We start from the raw sequence: 23,808 nt of genomic DNA, 5'->3' as shown, positions 1-23,808 counted from the left end.
GACATGGCTTGAGATCATAATTTGAAAAATTGATATTTTGCTTTTTTAAAAGAAAATTTAGAAAGGCTTTGTGCAAAGGAGTGCCATTATTTTACCTTCATATATGAAGACACTTCTCATGGAAAGAATGATGGATACAAAGTAGGAAAAGGTTTGGGGCGAGCAGGAAGGAGATCATGCAAGGGTAGAGTTGACCAGCTATACCACAGAGAATAGGCAGGAGAGATGAGTGTACGAAACTTTAGCTCCTTAAGATTTTACATGTTGTGACTGAAACTAAATGTTGGTAAGAATTAAGAAGGTTGTTTTGTGTCTGAGATATATCAAACTCATTTACGGGACTACATACTTTATATAATAATTTGCTCACAAAAGGTCTTGATATTAATATCTATATTCATCATAAATAGTAGAGTTCATTAAAAAAGCTTTAAAAATCTATTCTCTTCCTAATGACTCACATAATTGTATGACTTTAAGCAAAGCTGATCTAAGGGATAGTTACAGGACTATGTCATGGATCTATAGCAGTGTATGTAACACTGCCGGGGTCACTAAGTGGTACTACTCATTTGGCACCTGTGGGCAAATTTCCATTCTTCTGAGTATTAAAATTCATTTTATGCCCATTTCTATGCGACATGTAGCATGGTATTAGCAAGGTTTTCAATAATGCATTAGTCCTCGCTCCTGATTGATAGACACTATCCTTTTTATATATTTTTTTATGTTTGAAATGAAATTGTATGTCATTAAAGATTCCAAGTCCCCTTCAGTTTTACTTTTCTCCTTTTTGAGCCATGCAAAACAATATTTAGATCTGAGGGCTAGGTAATCTGGAGGTTTCTTTTTTTCATGAAATATTTTAATTTAATTAACTATTATTTATTCATGTTAAACACTTATCCTCCCCCTCCTCATTCATCCCCTCTCCAAGTTCCAACCCTTGTCCTCTTCATAGTCATTAAAGTCTTGTCTATTGGTGTATAAATTATGTTTCTGCTTCCTTAATTTTCCTTCTAATAATGGTGATATTCAATGTTTAACTTTGTAAGATTGGCTGAGTTTGCTAAGTATAATGTTCTCTACTTCTCTTACAGTTTGTTCAAAATAGAAATAATAGACTATTCATAAGTAATCAGCATTTATCTTTTGATGAACATATAAAAGCATTTCATAGTATTTGAAAGTTTATAGCAACTTTTAAGATGCTAATGACATATATTATAAAGCTAATGTGTTAATATTACACTAGAATTATCAAATCTGATTTAAAGATGTCTCTGTATCCCATTTTCACAAATCACTAAGTAATGTATTTGTAACTGTGTAATTCTTTTCTATATATTTAAATCTCTTGCTAAATATATACATATATTCTTTCTTCCTTTCTTTCTTCCATTTTTCTTCTCTGCTTCCATTGATGACTCTATACTTTTGACCCCAGACTGGCAATATGAGGGTAAGATGACAAAAATAAAAATCTTAAGCAACCTCATGAGCATTGCTTGTCTGTCTTTGTTTTATTCTCTTTAGAACATTATTAAAATTCTATTCAATCATTTTAATTAGACTCTTCATCACAATTAAAGTCCAATTATATTTGTTTCTGTTTTGAAGCTTTAATTACAATTTATCCTTGTTAATCATTCCTTTATGTTCTTTCTTTGGGTTAAATTATCATCCCATTATCTCTGTCCTGGAGAATTTCTGCTCTCCAGTGGTCTCTGCTGGCATTTCTTTTGTATGGCTGGAAGAGCTTTGTGATATACAACGTGATTTATGCAATGGTGCATTTAGGAAACTATTTGATTATTATGAACACTTTATAAATAATTTCTAGAAGTTAAAATGCCTATCAACTGAATTGTAGTATAAGAAATGATGAATTTGGTTTTAAAGTGACTGACCTTGCGATTGGTAAATGATGCCTTTTTTTTTTTTTTTTTTCACCTGTAGATTGCAAACTAGCTAGGGGAGGACCCCCAGCGACTATAGTTGCTATTGATGAAGAGAGCCGCAATGGTGAGTGAGGTTTCTAAGTTTCAAATGACTTATTGGAGAAGGATTTCTTATAATTCAAATACTGTACTTGCTGTGTGTGGAGGCATTGAATGAAATATTTAACCCAAATCTATGATTTGTTTCCATTTGATTTTTTTTCTATGTGTGAGTTTTAGTTACACCCTTACTTGAAAATTGTTTACTTGGAATGTATTATTATTTTATTTTAAACAACATCTTTTAATGAACAAAAATGTTTGGTTTTAATTGAGGAGCCATTTTGATTCAGCTCAATTATCATTCACATATCAGATTGGATAAAAAGTTTTAGTAAATAAGTAGTGGTAATATAAACACACATATATAATTGTTACATTACATGCCATATTATATATCACCTATTTGACACACACATCAATTATATGAGGGGGTACACAAAGAAAACAGAATTTTTTTTAAAACTATGTATTTAATTTTTTTAAACAAAACTTACCTTATCACCTTCAAAGTACTTTCCATTACTCTTAATACCTTTGTTGAATCTGCGATTCCATTCCTGGAAACATTTTTCAAACTCCTCTATTTGGATGGTTGAAAGAACCTCCCTTGTGTTTTTCTTTACTTCTTCTAATTGGTGAAATCACTGTCCTTTCACATTGCCCTGCACTTACGGATGCAAAAAGAAGTCTCATGGAGGGATGGCAGGTGAGTAAGGTACCTGGGGCAAAAGAGGCATGTTGCTTTTACTCTGGCACACTGAGATGGCTGCTTAAGCAGGTTTATTGTTGTGGTGTCAAAAACAGTCCCTGTTTAGCACAAATCAGGCCTTTTGTGTCGGGAACAGTTATGCAATCTTTTCAGAACCTCTAAATAGAAAGCTTGATTAACAGTCTGACCTGGTAGAACAAACTGCAAATGCACAAGTTGATATTTCGTCCATTAGGAGAGTTGAAGGATGTCCAAAATGAGGTTTGTCATCAATCCACATTTCACCTTTTGGAACCCAAAATACCACTTGTACACTTGAGATTTTCCCATAGTGATGTGTTCAACATCACAACAGTTTCTGCAACATTTGTTCCCCCAAACAGGATACAAAATTTCACAGGTGCATGCTGTTCTAACTTAAACTGGCCATCACAAAAAGCAAGTTCGAGCAAAACTGCTTTTACGAGGCAATTCACTGTGACCAGATAGAACCTTCGCAGGTGATAGTACTGGGTGCACTAACTCAGAGCGAGTTGTTCAATGGTTGACTAGCAGGAAGAATGCATACAACAAAAACTCTGCACAGTGGAGGGGTTTTTTTGGGGGGGAAAGCTTGGGGGTCCCTCCTCATATACTTCTAACCAAAATACATTGTATTCCTATAAAAGAGTTGGCCCATAAGAAATAGGCTAGAATCCACGTAAGGGTTTAGATTCAACACCTATTGCACACGCAGCTGTGAGAATGAATAAGGGGAAAACTGAAAATGTTTGGAAAGAGCTGACAATCTATAGCACAGGGAGAGTCTGCATTATTACACACTCTTCTGTTATGATTAGCAACCAATACCAAATTCATATAAACTTCTTTTTAAAAAATCTTCCTTATTGAAATAAAAAATAAATACAATTAGCTTACTTGTCCTGCATAATCCCCCTAACCTCTCTAAATGCCAACATGTATATGTTAAAAAGTCTCCTCCTCTCTCAGACCGAAGAGAATTGGTTATCTCTAGGCTGTTTCTGTTTGAACTGTATTAAGTGTGTGTGTGAATGTATTCTAGGGTCAGTCATTTTGTTACCAACTCTTGTGATGGGCTGGTGTGATTTGTACTTACCTTTTATTCTGGACACTGGTGAAATAAGAGAAAGAGAGAAAACAGAGTCAAATAATTTATTAGAAAATTAAATTCTTTTCTTGTAACTAAACCTATATGTGTTATGAAAATGTTTATAATATATGTAATATCTACGTTGGTTCACTTCATCATGGATTTATGGTGCTGCTTTAGAGACATTCATTTGACTCTTTTAAGAAATAGGAGTATTATTTTTCTTTTGGGCATTTTTTTTTTGAATCAGCAACTCTGCAGTGTTTCTGGAATCAATTTGAATAAAATAACTGTTTTCACAACATGAAAAAGCAGTAAAAATTGGGGTGTTTTTAAGAAATCAATCTATTTGGCATGAAATCAAAATATTACTTAGCAGTATAACATATTCAACCAAATTGCAAAGAAGTAGTCCTCAAAGTATGTATAGGGGGAAAAAAAGTCAAAATATCATACCAGAAAGAGATTGGCCTCACTGGTAGAATAATTGGACTATTTTTTCTAAAGTTTTACAATGAAAACTGTTTGTCTTGCTAATAAAAAGTAAATAAGTATAAAAATTTCCATCTGTATTCAATATTATTACTTACTAATCCCCTTGAACATATTAGCTGAGATGAACGAGCATATTTATTTTCAGAGTACTTGCAATTTAAAGTGATCCTGCGCAGGGCTTATTTCACCAACCAGGTGATTACAGCCACAGGAGGAATGATATTTTATCTCCCATTGTGCTGATTAGATTCTACTTTTCAAAAGAGCTTAGATATGCTACAAAGATGTTGCCAGAACAGTGCTATGAAGTGACATGTGATGAGGTTCAATATTTGTGTTTTAGAGGAACGTGACATGAGACCGTATAGTAAATTGACATATTTTGTTTAAACTGCCAGCTATTCAAAATGCTGCCAAAGTTATTGGAGTGTCATTATAAGGAGTATAATAAAAACTGAACTACAGATAGAAATGTTTTGCATTTTTATTTTACATTAAATTTCTAAAAATATTAACTTCTGCCAGATATTATAATGTAGTGTTTAATCATCCTTGCCTTAAAACCATTAAGTGAAACAATCTCAGAAATGTTTTATCAATACTTTTCTTACACAACGTAAGGAACTACCTAATAAAGCCGTTTTTTCTAATCTTTAGGTAAAAAATCTCTTAATTTTTCATTTTCTACTTCTTTTAACTGGTAGTATAAAATATGTGTGTCTTATAATAAGAATTAATTTTATGAGATATTGGGGCTTATCACAAAAAAGGTGTAGAAGTTAATCACTAAGTCAAACTTGTATTTTAATTTTCACTCAACATGTGTTTGACTGAAGAGCCCTGGTAGCGCCATGGTGGGTACTGGCCTCCTCGCTGAAATGTCCACAGTTCTGGGCAGGGTACTTGTTGGAATTCACCAGCCATTCCCTAGAAGAATTCCCTAGAAGAACAAAGGAGCAGCTCCTTCTGTAAATATTTACACCCAAAAAACTCTTTGGAGCATTTCAAAGTTTCCCTATATGGTTGCTATAAATTGCAATTAATGGCAGTGGGTTGCTTTGACTTACTGCTAAACATTATAGAAAGATATATCTTCCACTAAAGCATAGTTTCTAAACTGAAGTTATATTTGATTTTCATATTTTGACTTACTTTTAATTCCTTTTACATTTACACCGTATTTTGTTATTTAAGACATGGAACTTCATAGAACCTACATGCTGGTCACACGAATGTGTATCTATAGCTATTCTAATACTCACTACATCAATTTTAATTATGGTGCTGACAACGAATATTGAAGGTTCCATATACTGCCGTGAGAACAAACCAATGTCTTGAAAGAAGTACAGCAGAGTGCTCTCTAGAGGCAAGGACGATGAGACTTCATCTCACGTACTTTGGACATGTTTTCAGGACCAGACATCTCACTTGATACAGCAGGGAGAGAGAAGAAAAGAAGACTCCCTGACAAGATGGATTGGCACAATGGCTGCCACAATGGGCTCACATATAAGAACAATTATGAGGATGACCCAGGAGCAGGCCGTGTTTCTGTCTGTTGGGCATGGGTTGCTGTGAGTTGCAACCAGCTCAATGGCAGTGAACAACAACAATATTCAAAGGAACGACAGTATTTCACTTGGTATCAATAGTAAATAAATTTATGCATGAACATGTATACATGAGAAAGCAATAAAAACGGGTAACAGGTAGAGACTTATAAACTTTTTCTTATTCTGGGTTCTGTTTGATTCTCCCCACCCCTAGGGTTTATCCTCATCAGCACACTTTGATTCAGAATAGTGCTCTAAATTTCATCACAGTTACTTATGTTGTCACTAGACAAAGTGATCACTTGAAGAATCGTGATTGTTCTTGACAGACATGTCCACATACAAGTAGCACTGTGCAGTGTGTCCTAAGTGTGTAACTCATGTGGGAGTGCTACGTATAGAGAAACAGGCTTAGACCATTTGACTGGTTATAGCATTGAGCTGTTTGAGAAGGAGAGTGTCCAGGGAATTTGTATCAATACTAAGGACAGGTTTGCCTTGGGTGTCAGGAAAGGAACGCTCTCTGGCTCCTTTGCCACACACCATGCAATGGAATTCCTACCAGTTTGGGAATTACTGGTTGAGACTAACTTTCAGACCTTCATCCAGAGAAGATAGAGGAGAACACCTTCCCATGGTGCTCTGATTTCAGACACCTAGCTTCCTAAAGAGTGAACAAATACAAGTGCTTGTCAACGCCATCCACTGCGGGTATTTATGTTACAGCAGAGCTAGATTGCTAAGTGGCGGTGGGTGTTGCATAGCACCAAAACAATAATTAGAAACTCATTTATGCTCATTCCATGGTTTCCTTGTCCAGTCCCTCACCAAGACAATTTCTAGTCAATGGTGCCCTGCTGACAAGGAATCAACGTTGTTTTCCCGCCTCACCAATTATGAAGGGGTTAAATGAAACTATCTAAAATGTATTTGCCAGTTATGTACCTAAGCCAATGTAAAAGGCAAGCATACTCTACTGCTTGTGCATTTTAATCTTCGTGTTGTGGTGGCTATGAGCCCACTATTGCTGTAACAGAAAACAATTTGGTTCTGCTCATTACTGGAGAAACAACACATGCAATGAGGCATTCGGATTCATTTCATTTGGCCCAAAGTCTCATTTTCTAAAAGGTCAGTAGTAGTAAACCTCCTGAATATGTAGTTATGAAATAATATGTGAACAGAAAGATATCTGACCACTAAGGAAATAGGCTGTTACTTATCTGAAGTTATCTAAATTTTATTGACATTGAATTGTGTATTATATGTTCATTTACAATCCTTTTTTTTTTTCACTCATTGACTAAATAGTACCCAGCATGTAATGGAATTTCTGGAGTTAATAGAGTGATGCTAAGGCAAGGGCAAAGAAAGTAACACAAAGCAGACAAAAGCCAAAAGGCCAGAAGAACAGAGCACTTTATACAAGGGGAACAACTCTGAAATGCTATGGTTGTACCAGGAAGTCAGTTGCAACTCCTCCTAACCCTGTGTACAAGAGAAGCAATGCTGCTGGTCCTTCGAACTCTTTATATGCCTGTGCTTGAGTCCCATGTTGCAGCCACTGAGTCTGTTCATCTGGTGGAGGACCTTCCTCTTTCTCACTGCCCCTGAACTTGACCAGGTGATGTCCTTCTCCAGGAATGGGTCTCTCCTGACAATGTGTCCAAAGGGCAGGTGACACAATCTTCTATCCTGGCCTCAAAGGAGCATTCTGGCATTTCAGCGTCACAACAACACACATGCCACCACAGTAGTTGCTGTAAATTCTGACTCAGGGGAACCCTGTGAGAGTCAGAACTGTGCTCCAGAAAACTTTTAAGGTTGTAACCTTTTGGAAGCAGATTGACAGGTGTTTTCCAGAAGTGGATTCAAACTACAATGCTTCAACTAATAATTGAATGCATACCATTTGGGCTACCAAGGCATAACCGTAAAATTTAGTGGTCCCTCACCTGCTTTCAAATTTCACATGCTGTGCTATTCTGGGTACATTAGAGAAACAAATCCACAGAAACTCATATGTATAAGAGAGAGTTTTATATAAAGGTTAAGTTCACATCAAGAAAACATCCCAACCCAGTGATGCCCAAGCCCACAAGTCCAACATCAACCCACATGTCTGACACCAATCCACAAAGTCCTCCTCCATCTCACAAAACACAAGCAATGATGCCGACTGCATGAGGAAAGCCAAGTCAGTGAATGTGTAAGCATCTCAGTGCTAGCAGGGGTCTCCACATGGCTGCTCCAGCTCCCAGGGCTGCATGAGGGTAGGTCCTTTTGGCTTCTCCTCAGGGATGTATGGCAGGAAGTGAGGCTTTCCAGCTGAAGCAGGGAACTGACTAAGGCAGCTGCACCCTGGTCCTGTCATCAGAAAGCAAGAGATCCAAGAACTAGAAAGGCGAGACTCACCAAGCCATTTATCTCTCCACTCTTCAATTAACCCCACATGTGTTTATTGGCCAGGTTGGCACAATAAGCTTTAACTATCTCACATGCTATTCATGATGATGATAATATTAAATTGTACAAAAATTGCTGGTTTCTAAGGAAATGAAAAACACAAAGTGGAAAAGAAATTTTCTTCCATATATATTTTCTTCTTGTTTCATTGTTTTAATCTCATGTGTAACAGGAAGGTGCTTAATTTATACAGGATTAAATTATATCTCACACACAATCCTAAATGATATCATTTTTTTCTATATAGAGCAGAGAATATTTATATCATACAAAGGTAAATAAAAATATTGGTAATAGGGTTCTAGTTCATACATACATGTTTTTTTTCCAGGCAAAATGTATTTTAATATGTCAACAATCAATGGCTGACTAAAGACGTTTTTTAGTACTACACCTTTATTGGTCTTAGATTTCATTTTCTAGAAGTGACATTCTAATCAAAACAGTGACTTCTGAGAGGTTCTGGTGGCTCAATTAAATTCAAAGGAGAGAGGTCAACTCATACTGTTACAGTGTTTGTGTTTTGAGATTCTCATGGGGAAATATTGACAGGGCACAGGATGCGCATAATGGCTGAGCATTAGGAAGAAGTTTCTAGAAAATAGAAACATGTATTCGTGAGAAAAATGCTGAGCATTCCATTAAGTGATCCCCGTCCCCCCCAGTAGTTAAGACGCACACACTCATTCTTCAAGTGTCGCTGTCCTGAGAGAATTCCATTGGGTAAACGTATCCAATCTGCCTCACTGCTCTGATCTTGCATGTTCAGACTTCCTTTTGTAACCCACTCTCAAAGTGAGGCTTCCTCAGGGTGCCAGCTGCTCTTCTGACACATGTAGCCCAAAGAACCCTGGATTCTTCAAGAGCGAGTAAGAGCAATAGAACCACTATCTTCAAAAATGTATTGATTCAGATTGAGAGTGCATTGAGAAACAGTAGTTTAACATTTTGATATTTTTGTTGCTTAAAGATTTTAATTATTTTTTAGCAATATATTTTTATTTAGCCTCGGATGAAGGCAAATAGCTAATGGTAATGTTTTATTAGCATAGACGAGTTGAACACAAACCAGGGTCCACAATAGGAATGGGCTTGTCTGAGGTGAGAGGGGAAGGCCTATTGGAATCCGCCCATAAATAATCATGTTGAAAAGTAGATCTTCCTTTTCCTCAGAAAAATAAGAAATCTGTATGTTAAAACATAGATATTCTAATTTAAATATTGATTTTTTTTGTATGAGCCAAACAAGCACATCTTTGTGCCTTAAGTGGGTTAACAGGTCACCAGTTTTTTGACTTTTAATTAAGGCAACAAGGGTGGAAGAATTGGATTGGTAGGGTGTAAAAGCCATGAATCTGTCACATTAGAAACGGCATTTCCAGAGGCTGTTTTGTGGGAAGGCAATGAAGATGCTTAATTTAGAGCTCCCGTTGCCTATGTAGCACAGTTTTATACATAATTGACCTCCCATGAAGAGACAAGAGGAAGGGACTATCTATCGGAAATTGGTTAGAAGTTGAAGACTGAATAAAACACCATAGATAATTATTTGCTTTAGAAAGAAGCTTCTGGGAGTTATCACTGCCCAGAACGTTCCTGAGATTTAAAATGTTCATTTCATCTGCTCTCTTCAGGAATCTTCTTTGAGACTTTATGTTGTACCAATCTTTACCCAACAAGAAATGTCTTTCCAAACTATCCTTTCAGCATATTCATCTGCTCCAAATGATCAGATATTGGCCACCAAATTACAGACCTGTGTGGCTTAGGCTATTTGCTGTGGGTTATCTTCTCTGTTAAACTCATTGCCATTGAGTGGATTCCAACTAATAACAACTCTTTATGACAGAGTAGAACTGCCCTCTGTGGTTTTCTGACACTGTTCATATGAATGGGAGTAAAATGCCTCATTTTTCTCCTACACAGCAGCTGGTGGTTTCAAACTGTCAACCATGCAATTAGCAATACAACACATAATCCAATACACCACCAGGGCTTGAAGAGGCCATCATGTTTCCATTTACATAGAGTACAGCATAACTACAATCACAGTGTGAAAATAATAAGCCCCAAATAATTTGAAATATTTGAGAGTTAAATGCCTACTATATCAGCTTTCAAAGCAAATGTGCACATGCAAAATTTTCTTAAGTAGAATAGCTAATGTTTTTACAATTATCCATGCTTACTGATATTCCATATGAATTAATCAATGTGAAAGAAATTGCCAACTCTGTCTCTAGTAACTGTGAGCTATGTACTGAAGATAACATTTGTTTCATATTCATATCAGGTTGTATAATTTAAGCATACAATACGCACTTATTATTTAGAACAAATTAAGATGAATCTCTTACAGAAATCAATAATGAGAACTGAGGACTTGTAGGCTGTATCCATTAAAGTACACTTGGCTTGGTAACTTACATATGGGTTTATTAAACAGAATGTGAGGATAGGTTAATAAGTTGACGTTTTATATTTAATCTACCCAACCTACTAGTGACTGGTTTTAGTGTTCTAGATTCTTCAAGTCAAAAGTACTGAGCTAACTGGTTAGCCCTAAATGTATTTTGTTTCAACTCTGAACACCTTGGAAACACGAGCCTATGTTTCATAAGAATATTAAACAATCTTGTTCTCCTTGTTATAGCTTTTGTTGGTATTTTTCCCCTTGTTTGAGTTTGAAAAGTTCAAACTCCACAGAACTATGATTTAACTATTTAAAGTTTGTCATGGGTGAGAAGCCTTCTTCGCCAGTTAATTCTGAGTAACGAAGATGTGGCTAGTCACCAAAGTATACTGAGCATTCTGTCTAGATGTATTTTTTCTGCTTTCTTCTTCAAAACAATGACTAAAGGAGACTGAAGATGAGTTGGTGCATGTGAATTAAAGTGTTGGCGAAGTATATTGAAAGCACCGTGGACTGCCGGAAAGCAAATAGATTTACCTTGGAAGAAATAAACCCAGAATGTTTCTTAGAAGTGAGGAGAGCAAGACTTCATCTCACATAGTTTAGACACATTAGCAGGAAAAACAAGTTCCTGGAAAAGGACATTGTGATTCGTAAAAACAGAAGGTCAAAAAACAAAACAAAACCCAGAAGGTCAACCAAAAAGACCTTCAAGGAGTTGGATTGAAGAGAGGCTGCAACAATATAGAAGCAAACATAAAAACAGTTAAGAGACTGACAATAGACCGGGTGACGTTCTGTCCTGTTGTATTTAGGGTCACTATGAGTTGGAACCTATTGGATTGCCTCTAACCACAACAACACATTAAAACTAAGTGGCTGCAGTAGAACACATGAAGGAGATCAGTTGATTGCGATATTTTTCTTCCCCTTTTATAAGACAATACATGCTCACTACAGGATTGTTGTTATATCAATCAGTCACTTATTGAATACTCAATTGTTATTTTAGCATTCATCTATTCAGTGAATTTTTTCAAGATGTCGTTACTGACATACCTTATTGTGTGTAGCCCTATTTCAGCATGGGGTATGCATCAGAGAACAAAGCAGGCACAATCACTCTGCTCATGGATGCAGAAATGGATGCCTCTGGGGAGAATATCTAAAATAGAACCAGATAAGGGAGAGTGATTGATAAGTGGGGAGGTAACAGTGCTGTTTTTAATAGAATGCATATTTATCTGGAGAAAACGTTTGAGCAGAGCGCTAATATCGTGTGAAGGAATGCAGTTAGACATAAGTTTGCATTATAGACAAATGAAATAGCAACTTCCAAGGTTTCCAGCACTAATATGTCTGGTAAGATTTCAGAAATATCAAGAAGGCTTTTGGCTGATGAAGATGAATGATAGAAAATACGGTTGAAGAAGAAATGAAGATAAATCCAATTGAATACATATACATTGTAAAAAATGGTTTTAATTTCTCTGGCTTTTCCAACAAGCCAGTTGATGGAGGTCTTATCTAGCAGCCTATAGTTTACCAAAGATAATAATCTTTCCCATAACACTCATTGACATGGCTTTGCATTATTGACATTTAAATAGAGACTTATGCTTCTACCTGTGTTGAAATCTCAGATAATTTTATTTAGCAACATTTAACAAAAACAGAACATATTATATTAATAAATAAAACTATCAGGGAATACATCAATTAATTCAATTTGGCTGATGATACCATTGCCTCATTTAATACATAATAAAAGATTATTGCAATAACCCCAAAGTTCAACATGAACATGGTAGGTTTAGAATAGCTAATTAATACTGAGTGTTTGAAAATTTTATGGTGTGGTTCTATCAAAATTAATCAGTTTTCTTTTTGTTATTCTGCTCTCAAAGCATGATTAATACACAGAAGATTCAGTGTTTTTTAATGTCTGTTTGTTTGTTTGCTGTGAACTTGTTTGCCTCTCAAGACTTTAAGTCCATATCAGTTTTACTCTTCCTCCTTTTTTTTTTTAGCCACTCAGACCAACATTTAGGTTTAAGGCTTAAGGAATCCGGAGGGATATTTTTGTTAAGTGCACTGTATATTTACACAGCCCATTTCAAGAAATGAAATCTACAATAATATTTTGTTAAACCCTCCACATTCATGGTTCTTTCTTTTTCACCCCGACTCCTCCTCCTTCCTTCCCTCCTCACTCTATTCCTGCCCCATCCTGGGTCTCCTGTGTCCCCAAATTGTTGGCTTCAGTGCAGAAACCACATCCTTTTTCTTGGGGTTTCCTTCTAAAATGGCATTTTTAAGCATTTATCTTTGTGAGAATGACTAAGGTTTTGAAGCATAATGTTTTCTTTTTGTCCATGCCTTTCAGTGTATAAGAAAGTTGTCTTATTTTTATTGATCCATAATATTCCATTGTGTGAATGTACCAGAGTTTGTTTATCCATTTCTCTAAGAGGCGTTTTTGGTTGTTTCCATGTATTTACTATTATGGAAATCGCTGCAATAAACATAGATGTTCATATGTTAGTTCCCATTGTATTCTTCATTTGTTTAGAGAATATACCCAGTAGAGAGGATGCTGGATCATAAGGTACTTGTATTTGCGTTTGTTAAAGGCAGTGGCATGTTGATTTCTCTAGTGGTTGTACAATTCCACAGTCCCAAAGGCAATGTAAAAGCATCCGACTGTCTCGACATCCTCTCCAGCATTTATTATTTCCTGTCGTAGAGCTTTGCTAACAGCGTCAATGTGAGGTGGCCTCTCATTGTTTTAATTTGTATTTCTCTTATTTCGAATGAACCCGCATTTCTTCATATAGTTGTTGGCCACCTGGATGTCCTCTTTGATAAATTATCTATTCATACCTTGTCTTCATATCTTGTGTCCATTTAGTAATTGGGTTTTGTGTGTTTTTCTTGAGGAGGTGCACTATAGTGGCTTTACACTTTAGGGAGATCCTTATCAACATATTTGATTCCTTAATAAAATTACTTTTGAAAAGATGATAAAGTGTTCATCTTTTGATGGAAATGTTGATCCATATGGATGGATTTTTCCTGATACTTTAAGTGAGGGCAATGTGGGCAGTTTAAGGGAAGAAGCAGCAGCCCATTTCCTGTTCTTAAGAACGTTTGTTTAGGAATGTGAGTATTCAGATGGCAGGCTGAGTTATACATGGATGTAAAAGAAAAAGGGATTCTTTCAAGCAATATGCACGAGTCTTCAACCTTTCCTTATAGTGAATCATCTTTAGGAAAACTGTTATAACCATTTTTTCCCTCCTTCCTTTCTGTTTTGTGTCACTGGTGACTATTAATAGCATTAGTAGAATTCTTTCTGGTAATGAGTAGCAGGTTTGAAAGGGATTGTGTCATTTGAACAATCTTTGGCATCTTGAATCTTGATCTCTTTCAAACGATGCTCCCTAGTGAATAAGTTCTCATAAGTCAAAACAATTTATTCTGTGAGCTCTATTAAGAAAAGTCATTATTTTAGTTTAATTTCAGCCTGTTTCAAATTACCAATTAATTCTCTAAAGTAATAAGCTTTTTCATCTATTTTCATTCTTCTTTTTACTAATCTTATGCTACTCTTTGCTTTCTTTTTCTCAGTTTAGAAAACTGAGCTAAATTATAATTAGCTAAAATAGATTATTGACTTTGAAGAAACTAAAATAGCAGCAATTTGAAAATGAATATGTAGTAATTATTTTTTCCCATATAATCTTAATTCTGCTGCTAACATTATGTAGACGGGACTTCAAAAATTCATGGAAAAAAGTGAATTTAAAGATAATGGAATGTTTCCTCAACCATTTTGAAGCCCTTTTTCTAATTAGAGAATTCTCGTAGATACATATCTATGCATATGTATATAATACTTATACATGTATGTGTGTATATATATCATCTGGATGGATAAAACATAAGGGCTATGTCTGACCTTCTCCGGCTTCACAAGGGAAAAGTGAATGCAACTCCACATTTGATGTGGAATGCAACTCCATCTCCCATCCTTCTTGTACATTAGTTTAACGCTAACCATCCCTTCCACAGCACACTACCTTTTTTGTTGGTTCAATAGTCTATTGCAATGGCCACACAGAATTCATAGATAACACTCATTATTATGGGGTTATGAGTTGGGCTACTATCACCAAGGTCAGCAGTTCAAACCCACCAGCCTCTCTGAAGGAGAAAGACGAGGCTTTCTTCTCTCATAAAGAGTTACAGTCTCAGAAACCCACAGAGGCAGCTCTGCCCTCTCCCATAGGGTCAGTCTGAGTTGTAATCGACTCAACATCACTAAGGGTCACATAGTGGGAGTTACAAAGACTATGCCTAACAGAGCCATAGCAGGTAATTTCACTTCACAGCAGAACATTCATTCCCTTTTAGGTTTGGAGTTAAACAGCACTTATCTGTTTATTTATCATAGTTCGGTACATTATGTTGGAATAAAGAGCATTGGGATCACATATGATGTCCTCTAGATTCATTAGGGAGGAGAATCTAACTGCACCCCAGCCCAAGGTCGATTGCTCTAAGACAAAGGCCAGACATCCCTCTACCCGCCATCTTTCTCTCACCTACCTTGACACCAACTGTTCCTCTAAGGGCACTCTACTTTGCAAATCATCTGACTGCAGTGGCTATATGGGGCTGATAGATAATACTCAGGATTTGGGGATTAGGGAAATAACCACATTCCAAAACAGTAAAGATGCTATTCTTTGTCCCTCATTGCCTCTTCGTAGCCACGTTAGCAGGTGTGTTTGTCTGATCCTTAGCCTCTGAACCACGTGGTCTCTGTCTCCGTGGGCCAGGAAGCCTCTGTTTCTGCCACTTCTCTGCCCCTGTCACTTCAGAAAGGGATCTCACATACGCTGTGTTGGAACCTCTTCAATCTGGATGCTCATAGGATTACCTGTTCCTGCTTCTGGGACGGCTCTCTTAGACCCAGAGGTATGGCAACAGGACTCATCCCCAAGTTCTCTGCATCTCTTTTGACTGGTCTCACCCTTTCATTCAATAGGAGTTATTGGGAAATGGATAGAAGAGGCACAACTAAATGATTTAATTTTACTGAAACCATAAAGATTTTTAAATGAGCAATTGTTCATAAAAAATATTGTTTATAGCAAAAATGGGTATTTTGTTCCCATTTTACTTTCAGATGATTTGTGATTTGCCAGCAAGATCATGTCTACAATAAAGAGACAAATTTATCTTTATGTTCAATTGGCTATTACATGGAATAATTATACTTTTCCAAAAAGGGTAATAGACTTTAGAAGTCAGTAAATGAGTGCATAATATGACATTCAGATATATGAAATACAAATATTTTATGTATTTCTTCCTTTTGCATATTTAAAAGCATTCCATGAATTAAAAGTTCTGGTTATTTCCATTGAATATATATAATCCATTGAATATATAAAATCTAATTCAAGTTTATAATTTGTTGTGTAGATAGTTTCAAACAATAATTATATTTTATTAACCTAGTGATTTAGTGTGACCTCACAGTGTCTAGGTTAGTTACTTACTGTCTTATTTTTGGAAAGCATAATGTTTCAGATTTTAATATCTGATAGTCTTGTAATAGCTGCTAGTAGTCCTTAATGGAAGTTGTAGAAATTAGACACATATGTCATGGATGTACTTTTGTAAAGAATGTCATTAGACAAAATAAAATTTTTAGAAATAATAATGAATTGTCAAATAGTGTTTTCAGTTGTAACCTGCTATGTGTTCTTCATGTATTAGCAATTAAAAGAAAGGATTTTATAAATAAATATTTATTATTAAACATTTACTTTAATAAACAATTACATGTTTAAAATGGATCAACTTTCTATGATCTGAGTTTTCAAATCATAAAATGACAAAAAAATGGTTCTTTTTGACATTTCCTATTATTTTAAGCTAAATGAAATTTTCAGAATTAAAAATATAACTTTGTAAATGTGTACCCTCTTTGCAGAGATGGTAACGATTACTGTACTCTCTGGGATGCAGTCAACACTGACTCATAACAACCCCTGGTGGGTTTCTAAGACTGTAACTATTTACAGTAGAAAGCCCAGTCTTCTCACAGGGAACTGCTGACTAATGAGCTTTACATCGTACAAAAGGGATAGATATGTCATTTAGGATAAAGTGTGATTTAGTGTGACCTTATTTAGCATGGTGGTTACCCTTTGGGCTGCTAACTTCAAGTCCAGCAGTTCAAAACCACCAGCTACTCCATGGGAGAAAGTCGGGACTTTCTTTTCCCTTAAAGAGTTGCAACCTCAGAAACTCACAGGGACAGTTAGTTACTCCCTTTCCTACAGGGTTACTATGGGTCAGCATCAATGTGATGTCTGTGAGTTTTGAGAGAGTGAGATTATTTGGCATATTCGTGATTTTAAAAAGGGTAAACTGATATGCATTTCAGGGGTTAAGTATGATGGAGGTACTTTTGTTAGATTTGGAATCTGGAAATGCACTGGCAGCCAGTACACTAAATATGAGGTGTAAGATACCAGACCCTGCTATATTTCTTGCTTGTTGATGATCTGTTAGCTCATCTTGTTAGTATACGGGCATTGTTGAGCCTATAGCACCTATGGACCTCTCTGTGTCTCCTCCTCTGGTGTTTTCAAATCATAACAGACTTCTGTGTCAAAGGGCACTAGCCATCCCTCTCTTTGGGAGAAAGACTTGGCTCTCTGTTTACATATTGGTTGAAGCCCTGAGAACTGAAAATCTCAGTAAAACAGCGTCCTATAAGCATGCTGTAGGACATAGGCATGCTATGAGTTGGACTCAACTTCGTAGAAATGGGCACTTCAATTTTTGTTGTGTTTCACCTATTGGGGTCAGCCAAAAGGTTGTCTTGTGGAGATAACACTATAGAATCTGCTAATATCAAACCCCATACATGGGGACATGTCAGTAACTATAAGGGAGGACCATTAATAATTATGCTGTTGAATTGTTAGAACAAAGTGTTCTTATTTTGAGGGAGTACTTGAGTAGGGGCCAATTGTCCATCAGTTTCCTTAATACTAAACCTATAAATATATATATGTACATAGATCTATTTTCCCCTGGTTGTATATAAATATATTTACATCTGTATATGCCTGTATTTGATCTCTATAACTGCCCTTTTGCCTCCTAGTTCTTTCCTCTATTTCTTTGTACTTTCCTCTTGTCCCACTATCATGTTCAGCCTTCACTTGGGTTTCAGGAATTCCTCTCGGTTACATTGCCCTTGATCCAGTCCTGCCGGATAGACCTCTTACACCCTCAATGACAGTGATTTTGGATCACTTGTTCCTTTGTGCCTGGTTTGTTAACACCCACTTCCTTTTCCCCGCCTCCCCTCTCCCATGTCCCCCCGGAACTGTCTTCCCATTTTTCTCTCTTCCAGCTTGTTAATCCCACCTATCCCTTCCAGGTAGACATGCTATGTACCATCACAAGACTGAGCACAACGAAGCAACAACATAAAGTAAAACAATAGCTACAACAACACAAAAACCCCTATAAATAGTTAAGGGTGTATTTGTTGTCATTCACGAGTGATTTCCAGTCGAGTCTAATGGGGTACCATGCCCTGGCCCCACATTTATCCCTGAGGATGTCATTGCTCTCCTGCCCCAGTTGGCTGGGGCATAGTGAGATCATGGCGGGCACAATTCCCACCGTGTGTCTCTGGTATTGTCCCCAATGGTGCTATGTATGGGTCAATGAGGAGCGCTGTGTCCCATGGTGAGGCCAGCCCTGTGGTCATCTCTGTGCATTGCTGCTCTGAGCAGGAACATTGTCCTCAAGGCTTGGTGAGCCAGGATGTGCTTCACATTCCCCCCCCCCCCTGTTTCTCCCCTCATTGGCTCCTGTGTGCTGTGATCAGACAAGTCCCTCTTCTTGAGCTGTAGCTTCAGTGCTGTCCTCTGAAGTGAATTCTTCTGGAGGGGAGGGTGGTGCTGTCTACTTAGTTGGTAATTGGGCTGGCTCCTCGGGCATCTCTATCAGTTCCCTGTTTCACGTCAGTGTGTTGCGTTCTTGTCTTGGAGCTCCGGGGTTGAAGTCTGGCCCCTCTTTCCCTGTGGAGACACAATCAACACCCTCCCCTGTGTGGTTCCATGTCCTGTTCCCTAGGCTAACTTGAACCCCTCAGGACCAGTGGTGAGAGTGGTGATACCGGGAGGATGGAGGGAAGGCGAGGGAGAAAGGGGGAACAGATTACAAGGATCTACATATAACCTCCTCCCTGGGGGACGGACAGTGGAGAAGTGGGTGAAGGGAGACATCAGATGGGGTAAGATATGACAAAATAATAATAATTTATAAATTATTAAGGGTTCATGAGAGAGGGGGAGCAGGGACTGAGGGTAAAAATGAGGAGCTGATACCAAAGGTTCAAGTAGAAAACAAATGTTTTGAAAATGATGATGGCAACAAATGTGCTTGACACAATGGGTGAATGGATGGATTGTGATAAGACTTGTATGAGCCTCCAATAAAGTGATTAAAAAATAACTATGCTGGGAATTAAGAAAGTGGAACATTCCTAGAAAGAAAGTAAAAACAGAATATTTGACCATCCTTCTTTAATATTACATTTAAGATTGAATGATTACATTTTCAGGTATAAGTAGATCGATAGAGAGATAGTTGAGAGCATTAGTAAGGAATATACTATTCACGTCTATGTTTGCAATGATTCTAAAACATCTGCAAAAAGTCAATGTGGAAAATAAAAACAAAGAAACAGAAACAAAAAAACAAATATATTTGACTCAAGTCAGATACAGTGTGAATCTTAATTCCAGGTGTTCTATTTCTTAATTGCATGACATTTAGAAAATTATTTAATCTCTCTGATCCTCAATTTTCTCTATTATATGATGAACACTACAATTTTTGTCTTGAAGAAGCATTGTGTTTTAAAGATTAGAAAAACTATACCCCTGGTAAACAATAGCATTTAGTAAATGGAGATTATTGTTATTAGTAACACACAATTCCCATCATTAAGACCACTAGTATACTAATCTGAATAGAATCTTTGTTTTGTAAGTATACCAAAAGTTTCAATATTCCTACCTGTGTTTATATGAGGTACTGGAGGTTCAAAGAGAAGGAATTTTGACAGGTCTGATGATAATTTCCAAACTATCAATGGAAACAAAGTATCATGATGCTTAACAACCAAACTGTAGAAGTACATTGCCCTAGTTCAAATTTGATTCTTTCACTTGCCACTGAAACCTTGGAAAATCATTTTATCCTTTTGTGCCTCAGCTTCTTCTTCAGTAAAATAGGAACATATAAATGGGTACCTAAATAATTGGTTGTAAATATTACCAAAGCTTTTCTAGTTTTCACTTAGGTAATATACTTCCAGTAACTAATGGAAGAATTACTTTTTAAAATAAAAGCTTGCCTTGACAAGATAGTGATCATACAATAACATTATACTTACAAAATTTTGAGACTATTAAATTACATCCATTGATATGTGCATTTTACAGTGCATAGAGTAATAAAAACTACACACAATTCATACTTATTGACTGTTTCATTATCTGGCATTTCATACTTTTGACAACTGTAAAAAAAACTACAATCCACATATCTTGTGTGCACTAACAATAGTCATCTGGCGGTAATGAATGCTGAGTTATGAGTCCAAAAATCACAGACTTGCCTCAAAAGCGTATTGGGATTTCTAGACAGTGCAAGATCATTAAAGTACTTTGAAAGTAATGTGCATAACCAATGTTTCCAATAATACTCTGAAATGCTCACATAAGGAACAATTTAGTACTTTAATTTGTATATACATTAGGAAAAGCAGTAGTTTATTAGCCATGTAATTATTGAAAGGATCTTAAGTGTCTGACTTAGACATATACCCATGCTACAAAAAAGTGCATGGGTGTTCGATAGTAATCATCAATTTGTTTTGTTTTTATTTTTAGATGAATTAATAAAAACACACTTTTAATTTAAAAAAAATCTATTGACTGAATTAATTCTATATATGTATATGTTTCCAAATGTTAGGATGTCCTGGCACAACAATAAAATAAAAATGGAAGTTATTATGCACCTCTTTAGACTTTTCTTTCTTTTATTTTATTCTTGAAAGATACTATATTGTAATGCTGAATAGTTAATATTTGAACATATTTCTTATATTCCTTTTCTTCACATGCTGAAGCTGCTTTCCAGAAAATTTAGGGTAGGACTAAACTTCAAACTAAATTTTCTGGTTGGAAGCCAGTATCTTTGGATTTAATTAGCAATGAAGTGACATTGAATGACCTACAAATGTTGGGCTGGAAAACAGCTTCCGCATGTGTGAGAAACAGAAGTGAGAATCTTTAAGTATTGAAGTCAATAGTCAAATTATGCCCCACCTTTCCCTTGGGTTCCTTTCATTTTTCTCCTGCTACTATTAGAAGGAGAGAATTTCCCCCCCCTCCATGGTATACAAAAGCTGTAGACTTACCACCCTGATGATTTTGCAGGGTACAGATTGCCTCAGGTCAGTTTCATGGACCTTGGTGAAACGTTTCAGAGATCTCTTTAGATTCACCGCATCACAGCACTGACCCAATTTTCTTTTTTCAAATGTTAGCTTTCTAGAAGTTTGTTTGTTTTAATATTCTTTACTGTGTTTCCATCTGTTTTGACCTAAAATGTCCCATTTAAGCTTCCTAATTCATAGAAGCTGCTAGTGGCACAGTGATCAAGCACTCCACTGCTAACTGGAAGGTTGGAAAATGCTCTGCTAGAGAAAGCAGGGGCAGCCTTCTTCCATTCACAGTCACCTGGAAACCCTGTGAGGCAGTTCTACTGTTTCCTGTCAGGTAACTATGGAACGGCCTCAGTGGCAAATGGTTTAGGTCTTACAGGCCCAGCACAGCACCTGTCCCCGTTAACCTGGATTTTCAGGCCACAGTTCTTTTCTGCTCCGGAACACTATGGCACTAACGATATTCTCTTCCAGTTATCTTCTGACTTATGTCTTTGCCTGGGGCTCACTTTTGATCTGCCGTGCCAGTAGAAGTTCAGAAAACATCAATGCTCCTTAGAATGTTGTCTACAACTTTTGCATATTTATTGCCAAATAAATTTAACTATCAAGCCCTATCTAAACAAGCACAGTTTTATGGTAAGCATAGAAAAACTCCCTTTACATATATTATACAGGTGGCAAAAGCATAAACTCATGAAGGTGAGAGAATCTGCTATAATACATGCTTATTATGTACTTGTTTTGAGTTGAGGTTAGTATATAAAGTAGAAATATTAAAATGTATGAATTGAAGAGATTCCAATCTCATTGAAGTAACTGAATGCGTGTGGACGAATAAGATAAATCACCTTTTAAAAATCAGCAATGAGAAGAGCACTTGATATAGAAATGGGAGAACTGGGCGTCAGCCCAATTCAACAACTAGCTATAACTTTCTGCTTTGGGGGAAAGTATCTAGACTTAGTGCCATCATTTATACAATTTGGAAAACAAAGCCTATCTTAATGAGATAAGCTAAGAATAAATAACACAGGGAGTCATTTACAAGTCCATGTGAAGACAGAGACTCTGTGCCGTGCATTAATACTCTCAAAAAGCCCTCGCTGCCATTGAGTCTGTGGGAATCCATGGGAACACAGAACTGTCCTTGTGAGTTGCTGAGACGACAATTCTTTATGGGAGTAGAAAGCCCCCATCTTTCTCCCAGTTTACAACTGGTGATACAGATCAAGTAAAATCTGGTTCCTGCTTTCTTATGTTTTCACTAAATTAAAAAACAAATAAGTGTATGAAAATTAAAACACCAGATCATGAAAAATCTATATATTAAGGAACAAGCAAAAAAATCTATTTAAAAACAAAGAAAAGACCAGTGTGGCTGAAACCTTATGATATAGTTGATACATATAGAAATATGCACTAAGAAGTAAATAGAATATATATAGATGGTTGGCCAAGAAGATTGAAAGTATTATGGACTGCCAGAAGTAAAAATAATCTATCTTGGAGGAAGTACAGCCTAAATGTTTCTAAGAAGTGAGGATGGCAAATTTCATCTTACATACTTATGTACTTTGGACGTATTCTCAGTAGTGACCAGTCCTTGGATGAAAGCTGACTATAATGCTATAATAATGCTATACTCACTCTTATAATGTCGCAACAGTCTCTAGATAAGGGCATCATGCTTGGTGAAGTAGAAGGTACACCACAACAATAAAGGAAACCTTCGAAGGATTGACACAGTAGCTGTAACAATGGCCTCCATCCAGCACAACAGTGGTGATGAGGATGGCACCGATCTGGACAGCGTCTCACTTTATTGTACATGGGTCATTATGCCACCAACTGACCTGAAGTTTTCTAACAACAATTACATGGTAACAAAAGAGGAAGACTCTGAACAACATGGACTGATGCAAGGCACTGAAACACAGCAACATTTGTGAAGATGATGCAGGATAAGGAAATTATTTAATTATATTTTAATTAATCTTATTTGGTTTAATACTAGTCCACACATGCTTTTATAAGTCGGAACTGATTCAAAAACACCCAACAACAATACTATAAACTTACAGTAACTATACTACAGCCACATCTACCTGATGGACCCAAGTTTGAATTCAAATAGCCCGCTCCCAAATTTGATACCACGAACCAAAGAAGGGAGCATTTCAATGAAATGAGAACAATAAAGAGGAGAAAAGAGAAGGAAAATAAAGCATAGCTAGGGAATTACACTAAGAAAATTAATGCAGCACATATTTGAGTTTATATAAAATTATATCATTAATTTTCATTCAAAAATAGAAAAATATAAACACTCTCTAAACCATTTCTACCTATGACCATAATCTACAAATGCTTTTTGGAAAAGCGCATTTCAATTATTATGCCCAGTGTTGAAGGGAACCGTGGAGGCACGGTTAACCCCCTGGTTGCTAATCCAAAGATTGCCGTGTAGAACATATCGGTTATTTTGTGTTAG

General features: G+C 36.5%; 1 protein-coding gene across 1 annotated transcript in view; it reads left to right on the top strand.

Moving 5' to 3' along the window:
* Positions 1–23,808, top strand: part of PCDH15 (protocadherin related 15) — a 952,716-nt gene that overhangs the window by 195,799 nt on the left and 733,109 nt on the right. Inside the window, exon 3 of the mRNA XM_045291300.1 lies at positions 1,960–2,025. Coding sequence (XP_045147235.1) covers positions 1,960–2,025 — 66 coding nt within the window. The remainder of the gene's footprint in view (positions 1–1,959; positions 2,026–23,808) is intronic.

This window comes from Echinops telfairi, unplaced genomic scaffold (assembly GCF_000313985.2).
Source record: "Echinops telfairi isolate 266 unplaced genomic scaffold, ASM31398v2 ScPeMD7_70;HRSCAF=299, whole genome shotgun sequence".
Lineage (NCBI taxonomy): Eukaryota > Metazoa > Chordata > Mammalia > Afrosoricida > Tenrecidae > Echinops > Echinops telfairi.
The sequence above is the reverse complement of the archived record's forward strand: the minus strand, read 5'-3'. Positions and strand labels throughout refer to the sequence as shown.